An 18,115-nucleotide genomic window follows, 5' to 3' on the forward strand; every position below is an offset into this window, starting at 1 on the left:
ACTTTTGGAATTTAAGGACCATCAGTTTCCATCTCAGTATTAGGCTCATTTGGGTGGGCCCAGTCCATCAGCACTTTTCATTTCTTTCCTTGTGACAGCTGAATGAGGTTAATTCACTTCTACTAATTGGGGGGCAACTTGCTCATTTAGTCAAGGTCAGGAGAGTCATAGAGTATGTGAGGGGAAACTGATCTCTGTGTGTCCTATATGCAGCAATGGGAGACTGAAACAGTAGACTGCAACCAAGGCATATTGGGCCTTGGAACTCCAATCAACAAGAAATAAATGTATGCTTTAAGGTTTAAAGTTTAAGAAAAAATGAGCCATTGACACATTCCTTGTGTGCTTTAAGAAGATTAATCAGATTGTTATTTGGAGGAAAAATTACAAGAGTGCACAGTATGAATATGGATTTTGAAGCAAGATAGCTAAAATTTCACAGTGATTCTCTTTATTTGCTAGCTGTGTGAACTTTAGCAAAATACTTAACCTCTCTGAACCTGAGTTACATTACCTGTAAGATGGGGTAAGTGACACTTACCTCACAGAGTTCATAGGGATTAAACATAATGATGTATTTAAAATGATTGGTAGATAGACATTGTGATTAAAACAATGAAAAAAACAAAACGTTAAGAATTTGCAAGTGAGATACTAGAGCCAGAATGATGAGACAGAGAGACATAATTAAGAAGTAGTGACACAAGCTCGTGGGGGAAGGAAAAGTGAGCTGAACTGGGTGTTTGTAATTACCATTTCAAGCACAGCTGCACAGAGCCTGGACTTGGTCCTCTGTACTGCTCGGGTATCCTGACATTCCACTAGGCCAGGGTTTCCCAAACTTCACTTAAGTGTTCTTTGTAGATGATGTCTCCCAAATTGCTTAGAGCAGAAACTGCTACCTAGTCATCTCTGCAGTCCTAACAGTCTAACATATTCCCAGGTCCCACACGGTCTTTCAGTAAATGCTGGCTCATGGTAAATAGTCTTGGCATTTCAAACATCTCTTTTTCTAAAAAATAACTTCTTTACTCTCACATGTCTAGAGAGCTGGCTCAGCACTCAACGTAGTTGACAGGGAAAACACAGTAAGGCTTATTACTTAAACTTTTTTGAGTTCCTGAAGTTTCTAAATCTTTTCACTTTCTTGAGACGTAACCTTTAACAGTATGGTCCAAATTAAAAATGAAAAACAATGGCCTTGTTTATTTATGCTCACTTAGGTCTCATGTTTATAAAAGCTACCCATGAAACTTTTTCTTTTTTCCTTTAGTGTGTGTATATGTGCGTGCGCACACGTGCACACGCCTAATCTACCACCTTGTGTTTTGTTTTGATAGTGCAATTCACTAAGCATATACCTACTTACAACATCCTTTCACAGCATTTCCTTATGTAACTTGGAAAATTTTAAGATGTTTTGAAAGTGAACTTCAGAAAAACCACATGCTAAGAATTCAGTCCTTGAAACTTCAAACATTGCTGAGAAAAAAGGGGAAAAAAAGAGCCTCTGAACAATCAAATAGTAACAGCTAACCTTTTCAGAATATTTGCTATGTGCTAGGCAAAGGCGATGGCACCCCACTCCAGTACTCTTGCCTGAAAAATCCCACGGGCAGAGGAGCCTGGTAGGCTACAGTCCATGGGGTCACCCAGAGTCGGACATGACTGAAGTGAGTTAGCAGCAGCAGCAGCAGCAGGCACTCTTCTTAGTGGATTACAAACATTATCTCACCAAAAAAAAAGAAAGAAAGACTGCTGAAAAATTGGAACCCTTGTGCACTGTTGCTGAGAATGTAAAATGGTGTAACTACTATGGAAAAATTAAAAATAGAATTTCCATATGATTAACCATCCCACTTTGGAATATATATCAAAATAATGGAAAGAAAGAAAAGATACCTGCACACTAATATTCATTGAAGAATTATTCACAATGTCTATTTACAACAGACATGTGGGAAGCAACCCAAATATCCAGTGATGGATGAATGAACAAGCAAAATATGATATATGCATACAATGTAATATAACTCAGTCTTAAAAAGGAAGAAAAGTCTGACACGTGCTGCAGCATAGATGAACCTTGAAAACATTATGCTAAGTGAAAAGAAAACAAACAAAAAGGACATAATGTATGAGTCTACTTATATGGGCACAGAGAGAGAGAGCAGAATGGTGGTTGCCAGGGGTTGGGCTGCAGCAGGTGGGAATTGTTTAGGGCATATGGAGTTTCGGTAAGGGAAGATGAAAAAAAATCTGGTGGTGGATGGTGATGTAGTCACATAAAAACGTAAATAGTCTTAATGCCAATGAATTAATGCCACTGTACACTCAAAATTGGTTAAAATACTAAATTTTTTTACATATATTTTGGTGGTGGTGATCTAGTCCCTGAGTTGTGTCTGACTCTGGGTACCCTGTGGACTGAATGGAGCCCACCAGGTTCCTCTGTCCATGGGATTTCCCAGGCAAGAATATTAGAGTGGGTTGCCATTTCCTTCCCCAAGCGATCTTCCCAATCCAGGGGTGGAACCTGTGACTGACTCCTGCATTGGCTGGTGCATTCTTTACCACTGAGCCACCAGGGAAGCCATGTATATTTTACAATTAAAAATAAATTATGTAAAGAATCACTCAAGTACACCCTCAAGGCTGTACTGGTAGGGCTACCAGCCTTCCTTTTTGAAGCCTGTGCTAATAAAATCTATATATCTCCCCCTCAATAAAAAACAAACAAACAAAGGAGGTACTGTAGTAAATTAAAGACGGACCCTCCATATTTTGCTACTCATTAAATTAAGAGGTGGAATCTTACCCTTCTCATTTTGAATCTGGGTGGCTTCCTTGACCAACAAAATGTGACAGAAGTGACTTCTGAGACTCCCAAGGCTGAATCATTTGAAGTCCTGTCCTTGAGTTTCCTCCTGTATTGCTTGGAACAGCTCACTTTCCACTCTATTTCTGAGTGCTCGCTATCATAACCCAGCTCTCTGGGTTATGATAAACCAGAAGGTAAATCATGTGTAGGTATTCTGATAGTTTTAGCTGAGGGCCTAGAGGGCTTGCAGACTAAATTGTCCACAATGCAACTTCCATTTGAATTTGCAGTTAAAAGTCTCAGCCGACATTTAGTATCAAATGCATGTAACCCCAATCTACAACTGCCCAACTGAGCCCTTGGAAGAAAAGTTATGATCAACCTAGACAGCATATTCAAAAGCAGAGACATTACTTTGTCAACTAAGGTCCATCTAGTCAAGGCTATGGTTTTACCTGTGGTCATGTATGGATGTGAGAGTTGGACTGTGAAGAAGGCTGAGCACTGAAGAATTGATGCTTTTGAACTGTGGTGTTAGAGAAGACTCTTGAGAGTCCCTTGGACTGCAAGGAGATCCAACCAGTCCATTCTGAAGGAGATCAACCCTGGGATTTCTTTGAAAGGAATGATGCTAAAGCTGAAACTCCAGTACTTTGGCCACCTCATGCTAAGAGTTGACTCATTGGAAAAGACTTTGATGCTGGGAGGGATTGGGGGCAGGAGGAGAAGGGGACGACAGAGCATGAGATGGCTGGATGGCATCATGGACTCGATGGACGTGAGTCTGAGTGAACTCCGGGAGTTGGTGATGGACAGGGAGGCCTGGCGTGCTGCCATTCATGGGGTCGCAAAGAGTCAGACACGACTGAGCGATTGAACTGAACTGAGCCCAGTTAACTCACAGAATCCTAACAAATTATGGTTAGCCTCTAAATTCTGCGGTGGTTTTGTATGAACTTACCATAACGACATCCTTTTTTTCCTAACAAACCCGAAGCTTAGAGCTGACATCTCAAGGTCACAGAATGAGTAGTCTGTGGTTGCTTGAACCCACAGATGTGGACTACAGTAGGGAGGGCCTACTGTAAACTTATATACAAATTTTTGACCCCTAACCCCAGAGTTGATCAAGGGTCACCCATATTTAAGGGCAAGGCATTTGGAAGGTATAAAAAATCTGGTTTCAGTCTAGCTGTGTGACACTGAGCAATTATCTCTGCAGACATACAATGGTTCGTGTCATTTCGGTTAAAGACTGTTGTGGTCATGGAGCCATCAGTCACTGCAACTGTGCCTAAAGGTGCATCCTAATGAGATTCAGTTCGGAGAAAAACAGGATTATAGACCCTAGAAAGTTAAGGTACATATCAAGAGAATGATTTCATTAAGCCCAGATTCTCATATTACCTCATACATAAAAAAGAGCTAAGTTAATTTGACATTTTGTTTCTTTAATCAGCAGTAATATTTTCACGTTCAACTACCTGCTTTTTTTCTTTTGCAAACTCTCCTACACATCTGTATGCCTTACCTCTTCAGCAGTCACTCGCAGATATCTGAGAGGCCATTTCCACAGCTTAAGTCCTCAGCCAGTGAGCTGAATAAAAGGTAATTCCCTACTTCTAGGCTGTGGGGGTTTTTGTTTTGTTTTGTTTTGTTTTTTTCAGTCCACACCCTCTCTGAAGATAATCTTTGTAAGGAAACAAACGGGTCAAATTAACTCCTACCAGTACGTCACGGTCGTGGCGAGTGTTTAATTAGACAATGATGAGGAAATCCTTTGGAAACTATAAAATACTGTAAAGTACGTACATACACAATGTCCCAAATGTAGAGAAAAGCTGACTTAACATTGACGTTTTTACCCCACCTCACCCTCACCAAAAAAGTTTTTCTGTTTTCAGGTGAGTAAGTTTTGTAAAAAAAAAAACCAAAAACTCTACCAGAACTTAGCTACTTTGCAACCGAGAAACGCGAAACCCTGAAAGGCGCACCAAAGCCACCCAGAAACAAACCGCAGCATCTGGACTATTTATCCCGCGGCAGACGCTACACACTTTGGGCGTGGTAACGCTGTCACGTGAATGAAGGACTTGCCGCGAGTTTACCCAAAAGCCACGCTTAACATGGCTGCCAGGCCTGGACGCCCGAGCCTCACACCCAACATGGGCACAGGGAATGGGCCAAGCCCCGGATGCCCACATTCCGGAAGTGCCCGAGGGGCGGCGGAAGCGGAAGTGTCGCGGCGGTGGGGTCCGCGGGAAGTGTTTGTCGCGTTTCTCCCTCCCCCTTCACCAGTACAACAAACGGAGGGCTGGCATAGGTGAGGCGGCGGGCTGGTGGGCATGGGGCGGGCGGCGAACTACAGAGCCCAGGGTGCGTACAGCGGGTGGAGGCGGCTGGATCGGGCTCTAGGGCCCTCGACCGGTTGGGCTCTCGGTCTCCGGCCCCTTTCGGGCCTAGAGCTCCTCGAAAAGCCGGGCTTGGGTTTGTGGTGGATTGGGTTTGTAGTGGTTGGTCTTCGAGGCCCTGGTGGCGGCGTTTGCCACCTTGCCTGAACTTTGCCCAAGATCCCAGTACATAGCACTATCTATGAATCAGGATTTCCTGAACAAAGTGGGAGTTCTGGCCTGGCCAACTTCTGGGACCCCGTCGTACTCTGGGCGTCACAAATTCCACGATTTTAATGTTAAGTCAGTGTTTTAACCTGTGAATTAAAGCCTGTAGTCAGCTTACTGCGGGGATTATCCGAGCAGGATGCGGTGAATACATCTGTTGAGGCGGCCAACCGGGGGATAGGGAGCCCGGAGTTCTAGTGTTACCTCGTCCACCGACTCACTCTGACCTTGCCCATGTCCATTATCTTCTCTGTGGCACGGCTTACATATCTGTAAAATGAGGGTGTTGGGTGCGTTTGATGCCCCTCCGAGCTCAAAAGTCAGAATCTCAACTCCCTTTTAAGGAGTCTTTCCTTAGAAACACGCCTGAAAGCCTCTCTTTTCTGCATTTTTGGGTAACCAGGAGATGACTTATCAGAAGTGTCTACCATATTTGTTTCCAGACACCAAGCCAACTAAGGGCAGCTGGGCAGTTAGGAAGGTTGCTGTGTTTCCTGTGCGCTGAAAAGCTCTGTCCTGAAGACTTTGTTTTTTGAACCTATATCAGCAGTGTAAAACACGCAAATGTGAAAAACAGACCTTTGTCTTAAAATTGCTCCTAAATTGCTGGTTTACTTACTTTGGGCAAATACCTTCCTTTCTCTGGACTGGAGATTTCTCATCAGACAAATGAATTAGTTAGATGAGGTCACAGGTTCTTAATCCCCTTTCTCATACTCTGCAGGCTGAGCGGTAAAGAACACTCCTGCCAGTGCAGGAAACGCAGGTTGGATCCCTTGATCAGGAAGATCCGTTGGAAAAGGAAATGGCAACCCACTCTAGTATTCTTTCTTGCCTGGGAAATCCCATGGACAGAGGAGCATTGCAGGCTACAGTCCATGGGGTCGCAAAGAGTCCCGCAGGACTTAGTGACTAAACAACTAAACAACAACTGCGCAAATGAAGAATAAAATAATAACTATAGATCCATGATTTTCTGGGGGAAGGGAAAGGTGAGATATGAAGGGTGCATATTACGTAGCCATATAGATAGAAAAATCTGTGTTTCTAATTTTAAAATCTCATTTTTTACAATTACTGGTCTAGGTTATCACTAAGGCTCTTTCTCTTTAAAATTTGTTGTGCTGTGATTCGTATGTCTTCTTTGTGTAAACTTCTTTGTGTGTGTGTTTGAATGACTGTGTCCCTGGAGGTACACTCTTTAGTTTAAAAAAAAAAAAAAGATACTAAGATATAGAAAAGGAGAAAAAGGAAAAGCCAGATTATAATAAAGTGACATAGTGAAATAAAACTGGACTTGAGTTAAAGATACAGACAGCACCGGTACTGGTACCTTGTACAGCACTGATACTTTCTGGCAAGCCAGCTTACCTCTCTGGTTCTCACTTTCCTTATCTGGAAAATGAAAGATTCCACTGGATGATTCCTAGATGTTTTCAGCACTGTACTTCTGTTTTTCTCATTTTTTTTATCTGAGCAACTTGGTGGATGTGGTGCAGCATTTCTTTAGGCAGGAGAGGCTGTTCTAGGTGGTAGATGGAAGATCTATGAGGAATGGTATCAGGTTAAGTGACATACAATATTACTTTGATATGAGCAAACTGAAGCCAGAACAACAACAACTAAAGAAAGGTGTTAGAAACCTAAGGGGCAGAGGAGCCCTTGACGGTGTAGCTTCATGGGAGGAAAGGCTTTGTCACTACCTAGCACCTAGTAGGCAATAAAAAAATAAATCAAGTGAGGGGGTGGTTGGATGGATGGATAGATTGATAATAGCAAGTTTTAAAAAAGGAGTTTCTCAAAAAAATTGTTATTAATTAGATACAGAGTGGGAAATTGATTCAGTATTGTGAAAGTCCAATAAAAGAAGAGGTCCCTAAGTTTTCTAATTAATTGTAAGATAAGTCAGTTTCTCTCTTCCTTATAAAGTATGTTAGTAAGAAACAAACATGTACCTTGGAAGATCCAGTGTGATCTGAGGAAGAGAGTAATTAGAATAAGAGAGATGGAAGAAGATGTTGACAAGGTATAACAAGATTTCTAAGTTGGACATTTGGGGAGTAAAGGAGTGGATTTATGTAAGACTTTTTATAGGTATCAATGATAGAGTTGTGTACAATAAGTATTAAAACTTCTCCAATGGGAATAGAGAATAAAAAGGGAAATGATTTTTGCAAGCAAGGAAATGTTGGTGCTCCTCAGCAAATAGTAGAAATAGCCTTGAGGGTTAAGGTTTAAAAGAGAGGGATTAATTTGGGAGCAACCAGGATGAATTAAATTAGTAGAGGATAGGTAGTCTAGCTTGGGATAGGGGGAAACTTGAACTGGCAGGTTGCAAGGAACGAAGCAGCCTAAGAAATTGAAAAGGACCTTCCTTCCCTTGTCGAGTTTCTCAAATTTAAAGAATATTCAGAAACAACTCAGACTTATTGTTAGTTAGAATGTACTTGGACCACTAAAACAAAAACAATGCTTCCTTTGGCTAAAGTCTGCTACACAGCTTTACAGGATGACTGTAGAGACTGAGGGCTTCTGTAGGCTATTGTGTGGGAATCAAATTAGATGGACCATGGGCTCTAATTTGTGAAGGAGGGTGTGGTCAGCAGTTTTATCAGAGCATCAAGAAGTGCGTCTCCAAGCACTGGGGCATAGTTCTGGAATGCGGCAGCCAGCTGAAGTGCAGAGGACTGACTTGATGACAGGTTATACAGTGTAGGCTGAAAAATCTGAATCCCAGCATAAACTCTGACACTTAATATCTGCCCTTGGCAAGTGACTTTTACCCTCTGGTTCTGTTTGTCTATCTAAAAATTAAGGAACCAGGTTTGGATAGCATCCTGGTGAAGAGCTTGCATGTCTCTGTGAAGCCCCTGAAAGTATATGAGTCTCGAAGTGTTTTGTTTTTCTCTTCGGGGGATGTACAATTGTTGTCATAGTCCCAAATGGGTTTGTGACCCACAAAAAATTAAGAACTGTGTGACTAATCTCTGAGGGACCTTTCACCTTTTAACTTTCCTTGAAAATGAGTTTTGTCATTCAGAATGACATTTCTTAGAGGTTTAGAGTCTTAGCCTCCAGAACTTGTGTGCGTGTGCTCAGTCGTGACTGACTCTTCCACCTAGGCGTGCATGCGACCCCATGGACTGCAGCCTGCCAGACTCCTCTGTCCATGGGATTTTCCAGGCAAGAATACAGGAGCGGGTTGCCATTTCCTACTCCAGGGGATCTTCCCAGCCCACAGATCAAACCCACATCTCTTGTGTCTCCTGCATTAGCAGGTAGATTCTCTACCACTGTGCCACCCGGGAATCCCCCCCAAATAACACCTGTTGCTGCAAATAATAGTCTCTATATATTTGTACTCGTTATTTATACTCACCTCTCCTTACCCTCCATAACTCCTCGCTAAACTTGTTCCCGCTGCTGCTGCTAAGTTGCTTCAGTCGTGTCTGACTCTGCGACCCCGTAGATGGCAGCCCATCAGGCTCCACCATTCCTGGGATTCTCCAGGCAAGAACACTGGAGTGGGTTGCCATTTCCTTCTCCAATGCATGAAAGTGAAAAGTCAAAGTGAAGTTGCTCAGTCGTATCCGACTCTTAGTGACCCCATGGACTGCAGCCTACCAGGTTCCTCTGTCCATGGGATTTTCCAGGCAAGAGTACTGGAGTGGGGTGCCATTGCCTTCTCCGAACTTGTTCCTATGTGTCATCTTCATCTACTGCTGATAACTGGAATTTCCCTCTTTTCCCCTTTCAGCCTATTGCTGCTTTGGACCGCTCCTACCTTGCTGAGTTTCTCAGGTGACAAGTGGTGATATTTTGGAGAGAAGGGTAGGAGGAAACCAAGACATAGAAGGCTAGTTGTCGTAGTTTTCTGTTGCCACCTGCTTTTATCCTTCATTCCACTGAAAGACAAGCAGTAGAGAGAGAGAGTGCACATATAAGAGAGACTTCATCATCGCTAGGTGTCTGGGTCTTTCATAGTGTTTTCTTCTCAAACAGGAATACCAGGCCTATGTACTTAGTGCTTGGGATTAAATGCTCTCAGCATAGTCTAGTCATGTATTTCACTCAAGTGATGATGAAGCCAGCTTCAGTTGAAACAGTTGTGTGGGGTGTTTCGGTTGATGTTGTTTGTTTTTAATAGAGTTTGAGTAGTGGTGAGGGAGAAGAATTGAGTCCTTGAAGAAGTCTTTAGGGGCACTACTGGGGCTGGAGAGGACTTGGCGATTCCTAGGTGTGGGTCCTGAGCTGTTAAAGCCCCTAGGTAGAAGATGGAAGTCTTATCCTCTACCCCAGTGTTCATCTCCATGAGTCCCTTCCCCACTGAAGGCTTGTAGCAGGGGCATCACTACTCCACTTGCTGACAAATAAGTAGCTCTGTGACCAAGTTTTCAATTCGAGACGATATGGGAACTATATATACAATTCACCTAAAGTTTTGTTACAGTCCTACTAACTTAGGCTCTTTGGTAGTTAGTGTTAATGCATATTAGGTTAAATGGATCTTTGTGGGCTTGCTGGAGACCTAACCTGACCTTTCTATAATGTTGTATAATTTCATATCTGTGAGTAAATATTTTTCTGAGTTCTAAACTAGGGAAATTTATATAAACTCTGTGATATTTAAGGAGCAGTCTATTTGTGTAAAATTTCAAATGTGTGTTGTGCACTAGAGCTACGATATCTGGTTCACACAAAACCTCACTATTGCAAAATAAGGAGCGATGAAAAGTAGAATCATGAGATGAGGGTAGCAGATCTACACCACTTAGTAAAAGGAGGATGAAGAGCCAAGAAAGATTTTTACTTAAAGCATGAAGTCAAGAACATGGTATCCATGAATGATTAGAGTTAGCAAAGGTGAGGGCATAAAGGGTGAAGCATGTGCTAAATAACGTGACTGGAGAATTAATCCATGGTTGGACTGGTCTGTACTGATTAATAGTCTTGCCAGCGTATTTGAATGCCTCAGGGTAGCTATTTTGTGTTCTTATTAGAGTGTGATTATATTTTTGCCAGGGTTACAGGCTTGTTGCTGAGATCATTGAGTGCTGTGGTGGCAAATAGAATGCTCATAAGAGCATGAAATGGTTCTTAGGAGCCTTGCTGCTGAACACATATGGAAGAATGGAAAGACTGATGGATAGTTACACATCAGATGTATGATTTACTATGAACGAGGACTTGTCATCACCCAGTGGCATGAGATTGAGATTCTTTTTCCTTTTCCTGGCAGAGACACAATCAGTAAAATACTATCCAAGTTGCTATGGGAGAAGCATATGTTAGTGAAGTTTTACAGGGACCTCAGAAAAGAAGTTTAATAGGAGACATTTTCTTAGAGAACCTAACGTTTAAACTAGATTTTGAAGGCAGAATAATGCCTTTCTAGCAAAAAAAGAAAGGGAAAGGAAGGACTTTCTAGCCAGAGTAGTAGCTTATTGGGAATAAAAGATGAATGTGAAATAAATGCATGAACTGAGATTGGTGTGGCTGGAATGAGCAAGTGGTAAAAATCGAAAAATTAGATTGGAAAGGTGCTTGATCAGATTGGAAACATTTTATGCTCTGGAAACTAGGATTTCTTGTAGGCTGATTTGGTTTCTGTTTGATCATGTGTATATATTTCTTTAAAAACAAATTCAGTGAACTATAGCTCATGTACCTACTCTGTAGAATTCCTTCAAGCCATAGTACTAAGTGCATGTTGATATTAATCTACCCACAATTCTAAACATTTATTTCTTTGGTTTTCCAGGCCATAGCTGATTAGAAGCAGCAAATTAAGAGGTTAGTGTGTGTGTTTGGGTGGCATGCAGAGAGAAGCAAGCATCCTGACACCTGCCATAATTCACAGTGCATAACCGTTCAGTGAGAGAAGAGACCAGAGCATACACACACATGCACACACAAAAATATAAGAATTCACTTCGCCTTGTAGCTTTCTCCCATCTGCTGAAGCAAAGGAGCCCCAGGAACTCCATATAGTTCACTAATCCCTGAGAATATATTGAAGAATATCATGTATATTTATATTGATCACTTCAGGTCATCAAGAAAAGGTGATGCATTTATTGACTCATCTCTGTAAGAAAATGGAAGCACGTGGTCCACTTTACAAACTGTTGGTAGTACCAGTATAATTAAGAAAAAACAGTGGTGCATAAAAGGGAGCAAACACTGTAAATGAGAGACTGACAGATTTGCAGCAGCAATTCTTTGCATCACTGTAACATGATTAAGCTCTGAAGTCTAGAGTTCTCTCACTTTGAGTCCAGCTAATTTTTCAGAATTTTACCAGAGATAATTGATAATACTATTTAAATGACACTATTATTCTTGTCTGAGGGGTCCCATGGACAGAGAAGTCTGGTGGGCTGCAGTCCATGGGGGTCACAAGAGACCACATGGACATGACTGACCAAGCACAGTCAATATTCAGTAATAGAACAGTTTAGTAAATTTTGCTATATTCACTTTCTATGCAAATTCAGTTACTAAAAAATAGGATTTTAATAGCACAGGAAAATTTTCTCATGTTGAGTGACTATTGTACATGAATAGGTAAAACTATATATGAGCTCAACTAGGTTAAAATATGCACAGAAAAAAATGATTAGAAGGAAATACACTGGTTGCCTTGAGTGGTATAACTTTTCTACATCTTTATACTTTTCTATACAGACTTTCTATAATGAGCATACAGTAACTTTATAATCAGAAAATAAAGATTTTATTTAAAAAAATGACACTGTTTTCACATAGTTCCCTCTTAACCTGACCTACAAAATAAAACAAACCTCTAGGCGGAAGTTCGCTCATCTGACTTTTATCTCTTTTCCCCCCTCCATTCTTCCTCCTTTCTCCCTCTCATCCCCTCCTTCTTCCCACAAACACACAAACAATACATACGTTTAGTACGAAAGTGAATTAACTTCTGCTCCTTAATATGTATGGGAGAGAGAGAGGAAAAAGGGTAGTTTTATTCTTCTGATGTTGCATATAAAACTAAGCAGTTTTTTTTGTTTGTTTTTTGTGGAAAAGGTTGTTATTATTATTATTTTTTAATCAAATTCTTAAATGGATATGTGACCCACTGGTGGAATCGGGTTCCCACACTTTATTGGTGGGAGAATCAAGAATTTAAACAGTGGTTCCAAGTTCATAGAAATAATCTGGGGCTGACCCAGGACTAGAATCTAAGAGTCTTCTACTTTCTGCTGCGTTAAGGGCAATCCTAGAATCATAAGCACCAGTATCTGGTTTAATGATCTTACCTTACACACAGGAGAAATTGAGTGAATTAGCTAGGAAGCAACAGTACAAATAGAATTCAGGAACTCCCTATTTGGATTTTTGCTCATTCTAAATAATTAGTTTTTACCTTTACTTCTCTTCAGAAAAAAAGACATTCTGTGCCTTTTGTGTAATATTTTTGTTAATTTGAATGTAGCCTGTATCATTGTAATAGCACAACTGTTGTGTCTGTATTCTAGAATAGACATTGTTTTACCTATGTTTTATAAGGATAATTTCTGTCTGGGTTTGGCATGTTTTAGTCTTCTCTAATCACTGGTTGCTTTCAGGTGCTTTGAAGTCAAGTAACCAAGAGGGGAGATTTGCTCTTTGATCCTGGAGCTAACACAGCAATGGGTCCACGAAAGAAAAGTGTTAAAACGTGTCTCACGAATAATGAAATTCCTGAGGAAGCAGTATCCGATGAAACAAAGGACTATATGAATCAACTTTCACATGAAGTGCTTTGCCATATTTTTAGGTAAGGTTTTGTTTGGATTTTCACCTACCTGGAATTTATAGGTAGAAGCAAATCCTAGAGCTGTCTGTCCAGTGTGGTAGTCACTAACTACATGTGGTGTTTAAATTAAAGATCTGGTATGGCTAGTGGCTACTGTATAGGATGGCACGGACAGTCAAGAACTTTGCTTTGTTGCAGAAAGTTCTGTTGGGCAGACATTATCTAGACTGTTAACATTCCAGGCTTCTTAGAATTCTTACTGACTGATAGATTTGTTGACTTTTATTATTACAGTACCATTTGTGTACAGCATAAGACAGTGTTTCTGACTTTTTGATTACAGTCCACAGTAAGAAGCAACATTTTGCTCAGTGTGCACATATATGTAAGTAAATGGAAAAAAAAGTTTTGTGAAATAATAACCCCCCTATGCAGTGTACACATTAAGATTGTTTTGACAAATTTTTTTCAAAACCTTTTTTTAAAAATTATAATTTTATCTAAACTGTACTTAACAGCTGTTACAAAAACCAGAAACAAATCCAAAAAGGCAACCAAAAAACTCTGTCATTATAATTTCTCCTGCTCTCTTCTTTCATTATTACTCAAATAAACACATCCTAACATACTTTGTCTCTGGGATGAGAGATCAGAGTTTGATTCTTGAGTCTCATTTGCTAGCTGTGGACCAGTGATAGATATAAAGATGTTATTATGAGGATTCAGTGAGATAATTATTTTTTTAATTTAATTTTTTAATTGAAGGATAATTGCCTTACAGAATTTTGTTTTCTGTCAATCATCAACATGAATCAGCCATAGATATATGTATGTCCCCTCTCTTGAACCTCCCTCCCATCTGAGATAATTGTTTTAAAGTACTTTATACACTGCATGACACAAAACATTAGTGATTATGATTTTGTTGTGCCTTTTTTCATATTACTACATGGCCTTTATCATTTTAGTCACTGCTTTCTATTCCACTGACTATGATGTAATTACCTTTATTCTTGTATTTCATCTGGATTACTTCTAATTTTTCTCTTAAATAATGCAATTAACTTCTCTAAACATTTGAATTTTTCATTATTTTAGATTATTTACTTAGGGGAAATTTCCACATATGAAGTTCCTAGAAAGGTTTTCAATATATAAAAAACTATTAAATATTTGCAGATTATATAATATAGTGATAGAGTTACTTTGGGGAACCATAGGCACTTCATTTTTTTTCAGTATAAATTTGTCTCAGTCTTTATCTTCTGCATTTTGTTACTCTGTCAGTGTAGTTTTTGTTCAGTTCTGTCTGGTAATAGAAGGCCTAATAAATCAACCTTTAAAAAAAAAAATAGCAAGATGATAGTAAAGTTAATCTGGCAGGAAAAATCCTGTAGCCAAAATTTTCCAGAAATAGTCTGACCCTAGCAGATGTTCAGATGTATTCTAAAGTATAAAATAATTAAAGATTTGGTATGGGAGAAGATAGCCAGCCAGTTGGGTAAAACATATGTGGATTCAAATATATGTGGGGATCTGGTTTATGACAAACTAGGTATTCACATCAGTGAAGAAAAGCTGAGTGGATTATTCAGTGATGATGTCACAGCCTAAAAACTATTTGAAGAAAATAATAAAACATGTTCTTTTCTCTCTGACAGCTGTGTTCTTTTTATAAAGTTAATTAATTTATTTTAATTGGAAACTAATTACTTTACAATATTGAGGTGGTTTTTGCCATTCATTAACATGAATCAGCCATGGGTGTACGTGCTGACAGCCGTATTCTAAATGTTTCAGTGAATTAAACAATGAAGCTATTGAAATTCTACAGGAGAGGATAGGTAAATTGGTTTCTAGGGATTTGTGTTTGTTGTTTGTTGACTAATGATAGGACATATTATGAACAAATTTGATCATATTTTAAATTGATAGTGGATTCGATTTTGCAGTTCAAACAGAATATGGCAGTAGAAGGAGTGGGATCAAGTAGAAGGATCTACCCTAGTTTTTATGAAAAAAACATGCAACAGATTGGCAGAATGTAGTGATAACTGTGAACTAAGCTGAGTGCTTGAATTTGGTCTGAGATGTTTATTCTAAAAATAAACATTTATTTTTTGGGCTTCTAAAGATTTTATTTGAAGATTCTTTTTGTAGCGCTGTACTGTTTAGCATATTTTCATGAAATAAGAAAAACTATGGTTTCCTTAAAAGAAATCCAATCTTTTTGTACCTGCCATGTTAAACACATCTTTTCTAAAACATGTTTGATCTGTCTTTTGAACTCCAGCTTTTTGACCATGCATCTGTGGAGTAAAAATACATTGTTTATCTAATCTTCATAAGATTACTAATGTTTCTATTTCAAGGGAGTATAATATTAAATAATATTAACTAAGGTAAATACTTTGGTTAAAAATTAGTGATATGGGGGAAAATTTTAGTGGCAAAAGTTGATTTAGAAAACAAATTCAGTTTTTCATTGTTTATGAAATGCATAGTAATGTAGTTTCTGAAAATTTTCCTCATATCTGAGAAATAGAAACTGTAGATTAAGTTGGCAATAGTTTTTTTTTTTTGTAGAAAATTTGACTTTATTTTATTCACTTCATTTAAATAGTTATAAAGGAGAAAGTACAGAGAAGGCATTGGCACCCCACTCCAGTACTCTTGCCTGGAAAATCCCATGGATGGAGGCGCCTGGTGGGCTGCAGTCCGTGGGGTCGTTAGGAGTCAGACACGACTGAGTGACTTCACTTTGACTTTTCACTTTCATACATTGGAGAAGGAAATGGCAACCCACTCCAGTGTTCTTGCCTGGAGAATCCCAGGGACGGGGAAGCCTGGTGGGCTGCCATTTATGGGGTCGCACAGAGTCGGACACGACTGAAGCTACTTAGCAGCAGCAGCAGCAAAGGAGAACGCAAAGGGGCCAGATATAGGGGGCATAAATAGAGCAGAGAAATATTCAGCAGGCGTACTTGGACTTCCTTTAGAATTAGCTTAATTTTTAGGAAATAGATGTACCTGTTGACATCCATGCTCTTCCTCTCTCTTATCTGTTAACTTTTTTTTCTGGTTAGCTTTTTGATGACTTTCACTACTTGTAAAGTGGAATAATGGTAGCACCTACTATATCAAGTAGAGTTTTAGCAGAAAGCAAGGTATACTTGGCTGGAATTTGAAGATAATGAAGGAATCACTCAGAGAAGTGTAGGTAGGGTTAAGAGAACATGTAAGAGATGTTAAAGAATTCATTCAGCTAAGGGATTAGCAATAGCATAAAGCTTTTGCCCTGCCTTGCACTGGCCAGTCAGTTCATAAAGGGATGGGTGGGGGGCTGGGGAACACAGCAGAACAGAGAAGGGAAGAAAAAGGATTGCGGGAGGGCTGTGTTGCAAACAGGAAAAGAACCTAGCTTGCAAAGTTGTGAAATGAAACAGTGGCTATAGTACAGTGTCTGTGATGCAACACCAGGTCAATAAAGAGGAGCTTTACCTTTTTTACTTCTCCCTTAAATTAACCTAGGTCTGTTGAGAAAGAGAGATGAAATTTTTCTGATCTCTCAAAATATATAATATATTTGTATTACTGGAAACAGAACAAAAGTAGAGGTTAGTTGAAAAGTTTCATGAAGGAAGCAGATAACAGGTGAGGTTAGAAAAAGAAAATTGTAATTCAGATGAGTTTATGCTTATGCAGTACTTAAAGAACATGTGATTAAAAGGTAAAAGATCTAGGGAAAAAGGTACACTGTAAACTTAGTATACAGATCCGTTGATAAAGAAGATAGTAGAGATTCTTTGTGGTGGTAAACGAGACCAGAGAGGAATATTTTTAGCCACGCTAGGAAATGGATTCTATAAAACTATAAAATAATATAGGTTTAAATTAATCATTTCTCTCTAATCTTTTTTACATTCCCATATCACCATACCTTGAAATGTACTGACTTTTTTTTTTCTTTTAGATTTTCTTTGTTCTTATAAGGAGAAAGGCAGAATTTATACAATGCTATATGGAGGGAGCTCAACACTTTCTTTGGATGCTTAAGTGTTTGCTGATTTTTTTTTTTTTTTTTTTTTAGGTAAAATCCTATGTATTTATATTAATCTTAAAACCTGGTGAATATTCCTAGGGTCTTATTTTACTTTAGAGGCAGGAGAATGGAGGAAGGGAAAAAATAACCTGTCAGTTAGATGAAGTAATTACCCACTTGATAAATCCGGGTTTCTTTCTCTTACAAAGGTACCTCCCCCTGCAGGATATCATGTGTATGGAGTGTCTTTCCCGGAAGCTAAAGGAAGCAGTCACCCTGTATCTGAGAGTTGTGAGGGTTGTAGATCTCTGTGCAGGGCGATGGTGGGAATACATGCCAAGTGGTAAGTAAATTTAGCCTGTAATGTACAGTGGAGCCCCACTGGAAACTAATAATAGTGTTCCCATCAAAAGTTACTTGTTGCTTTGGGATAGTCTAACACTTTTAGAAGGTCTATACTAGGTCTTGGAATTTTCTCAAATTATGCCTTGGCCTTTCACGTGAAGAACTCAAAAAAGTTAGTAGCCTAACCATAACAAATGGACCTCAGGTAAAGAGACCACTGAAAAAGTCAATGACTTTAGTTAAGCGGAGCACACCTAAAAGGGAAGAATTAATATTAAGGGCTAATCAGGCTTCTTTTCAGTTAACAGCAGTCCTTTAATAACTCCACTTTAATGCTTAGCAATTTTGAGTGTCTTTTTAAACTACCTTTGATCAACAATATTCATATCCTGATATTTTGAAAATGTGATGAAGCCATCATGCTGGGCAGAGTGGAGTGGTGGGGAGCTTAATAGAAGTGAAGGGCTGAGGAGATTATTGTCTTGCTCTGTTCTGTTATGAGGAACAGAACAGACTGCCTCTGAAATACT

The 18,115-nt window shown here is 39.4% G+C and overlaps 1 protein-coding gene across 3 annotated transcripts in view; it reads left to right on the forward strand.

Moving 5' to 3' along the window:
* Positions 1-5,078: 5,078 nt before the first annotated feature.
* The window catches only part of FBXO38 (F-box protein 38), a 66,732-nt gene continuing 53,695 nt past the window's right edge, over positions 5,079-18,115 (forward strand). For all 3 annotated transcript variants that reach the window (XM_068979705.1, XM_068979706.1, XM_068979707.1), the window contains exons 1-3: positions 5,079-5,144; positions 13,029-13,219; positions 17,450-17,583. In XM_068979705.1, the coding sequence (XP_068835806.1) occupies positions 13,092-13,219; positions 17,450-17,583 (262 nt within the window). In that variant the 5' untranslated portion in view covers positions 5,079-5,144; positions 13,029-13,091. The remainder of the gene's footprint in view (positions 5,145-13,028; positions 13,220-17,449; positions 17,584-18,115) is intronic.

This window comes from Capricornis sumatraensis, chromosome 9 (genome assembly GCF_032405125.1).
Source record: "Capricornis sumatraensis isolate serow.1 chromosome 9, serow.2, whole genome shotgun sequence".
NCBI lineage: Eukaryota > Metazoa > Chordata > Mammalia > Artiodactyla > Bovidae > Capricornis > Capricornis sumatraensis.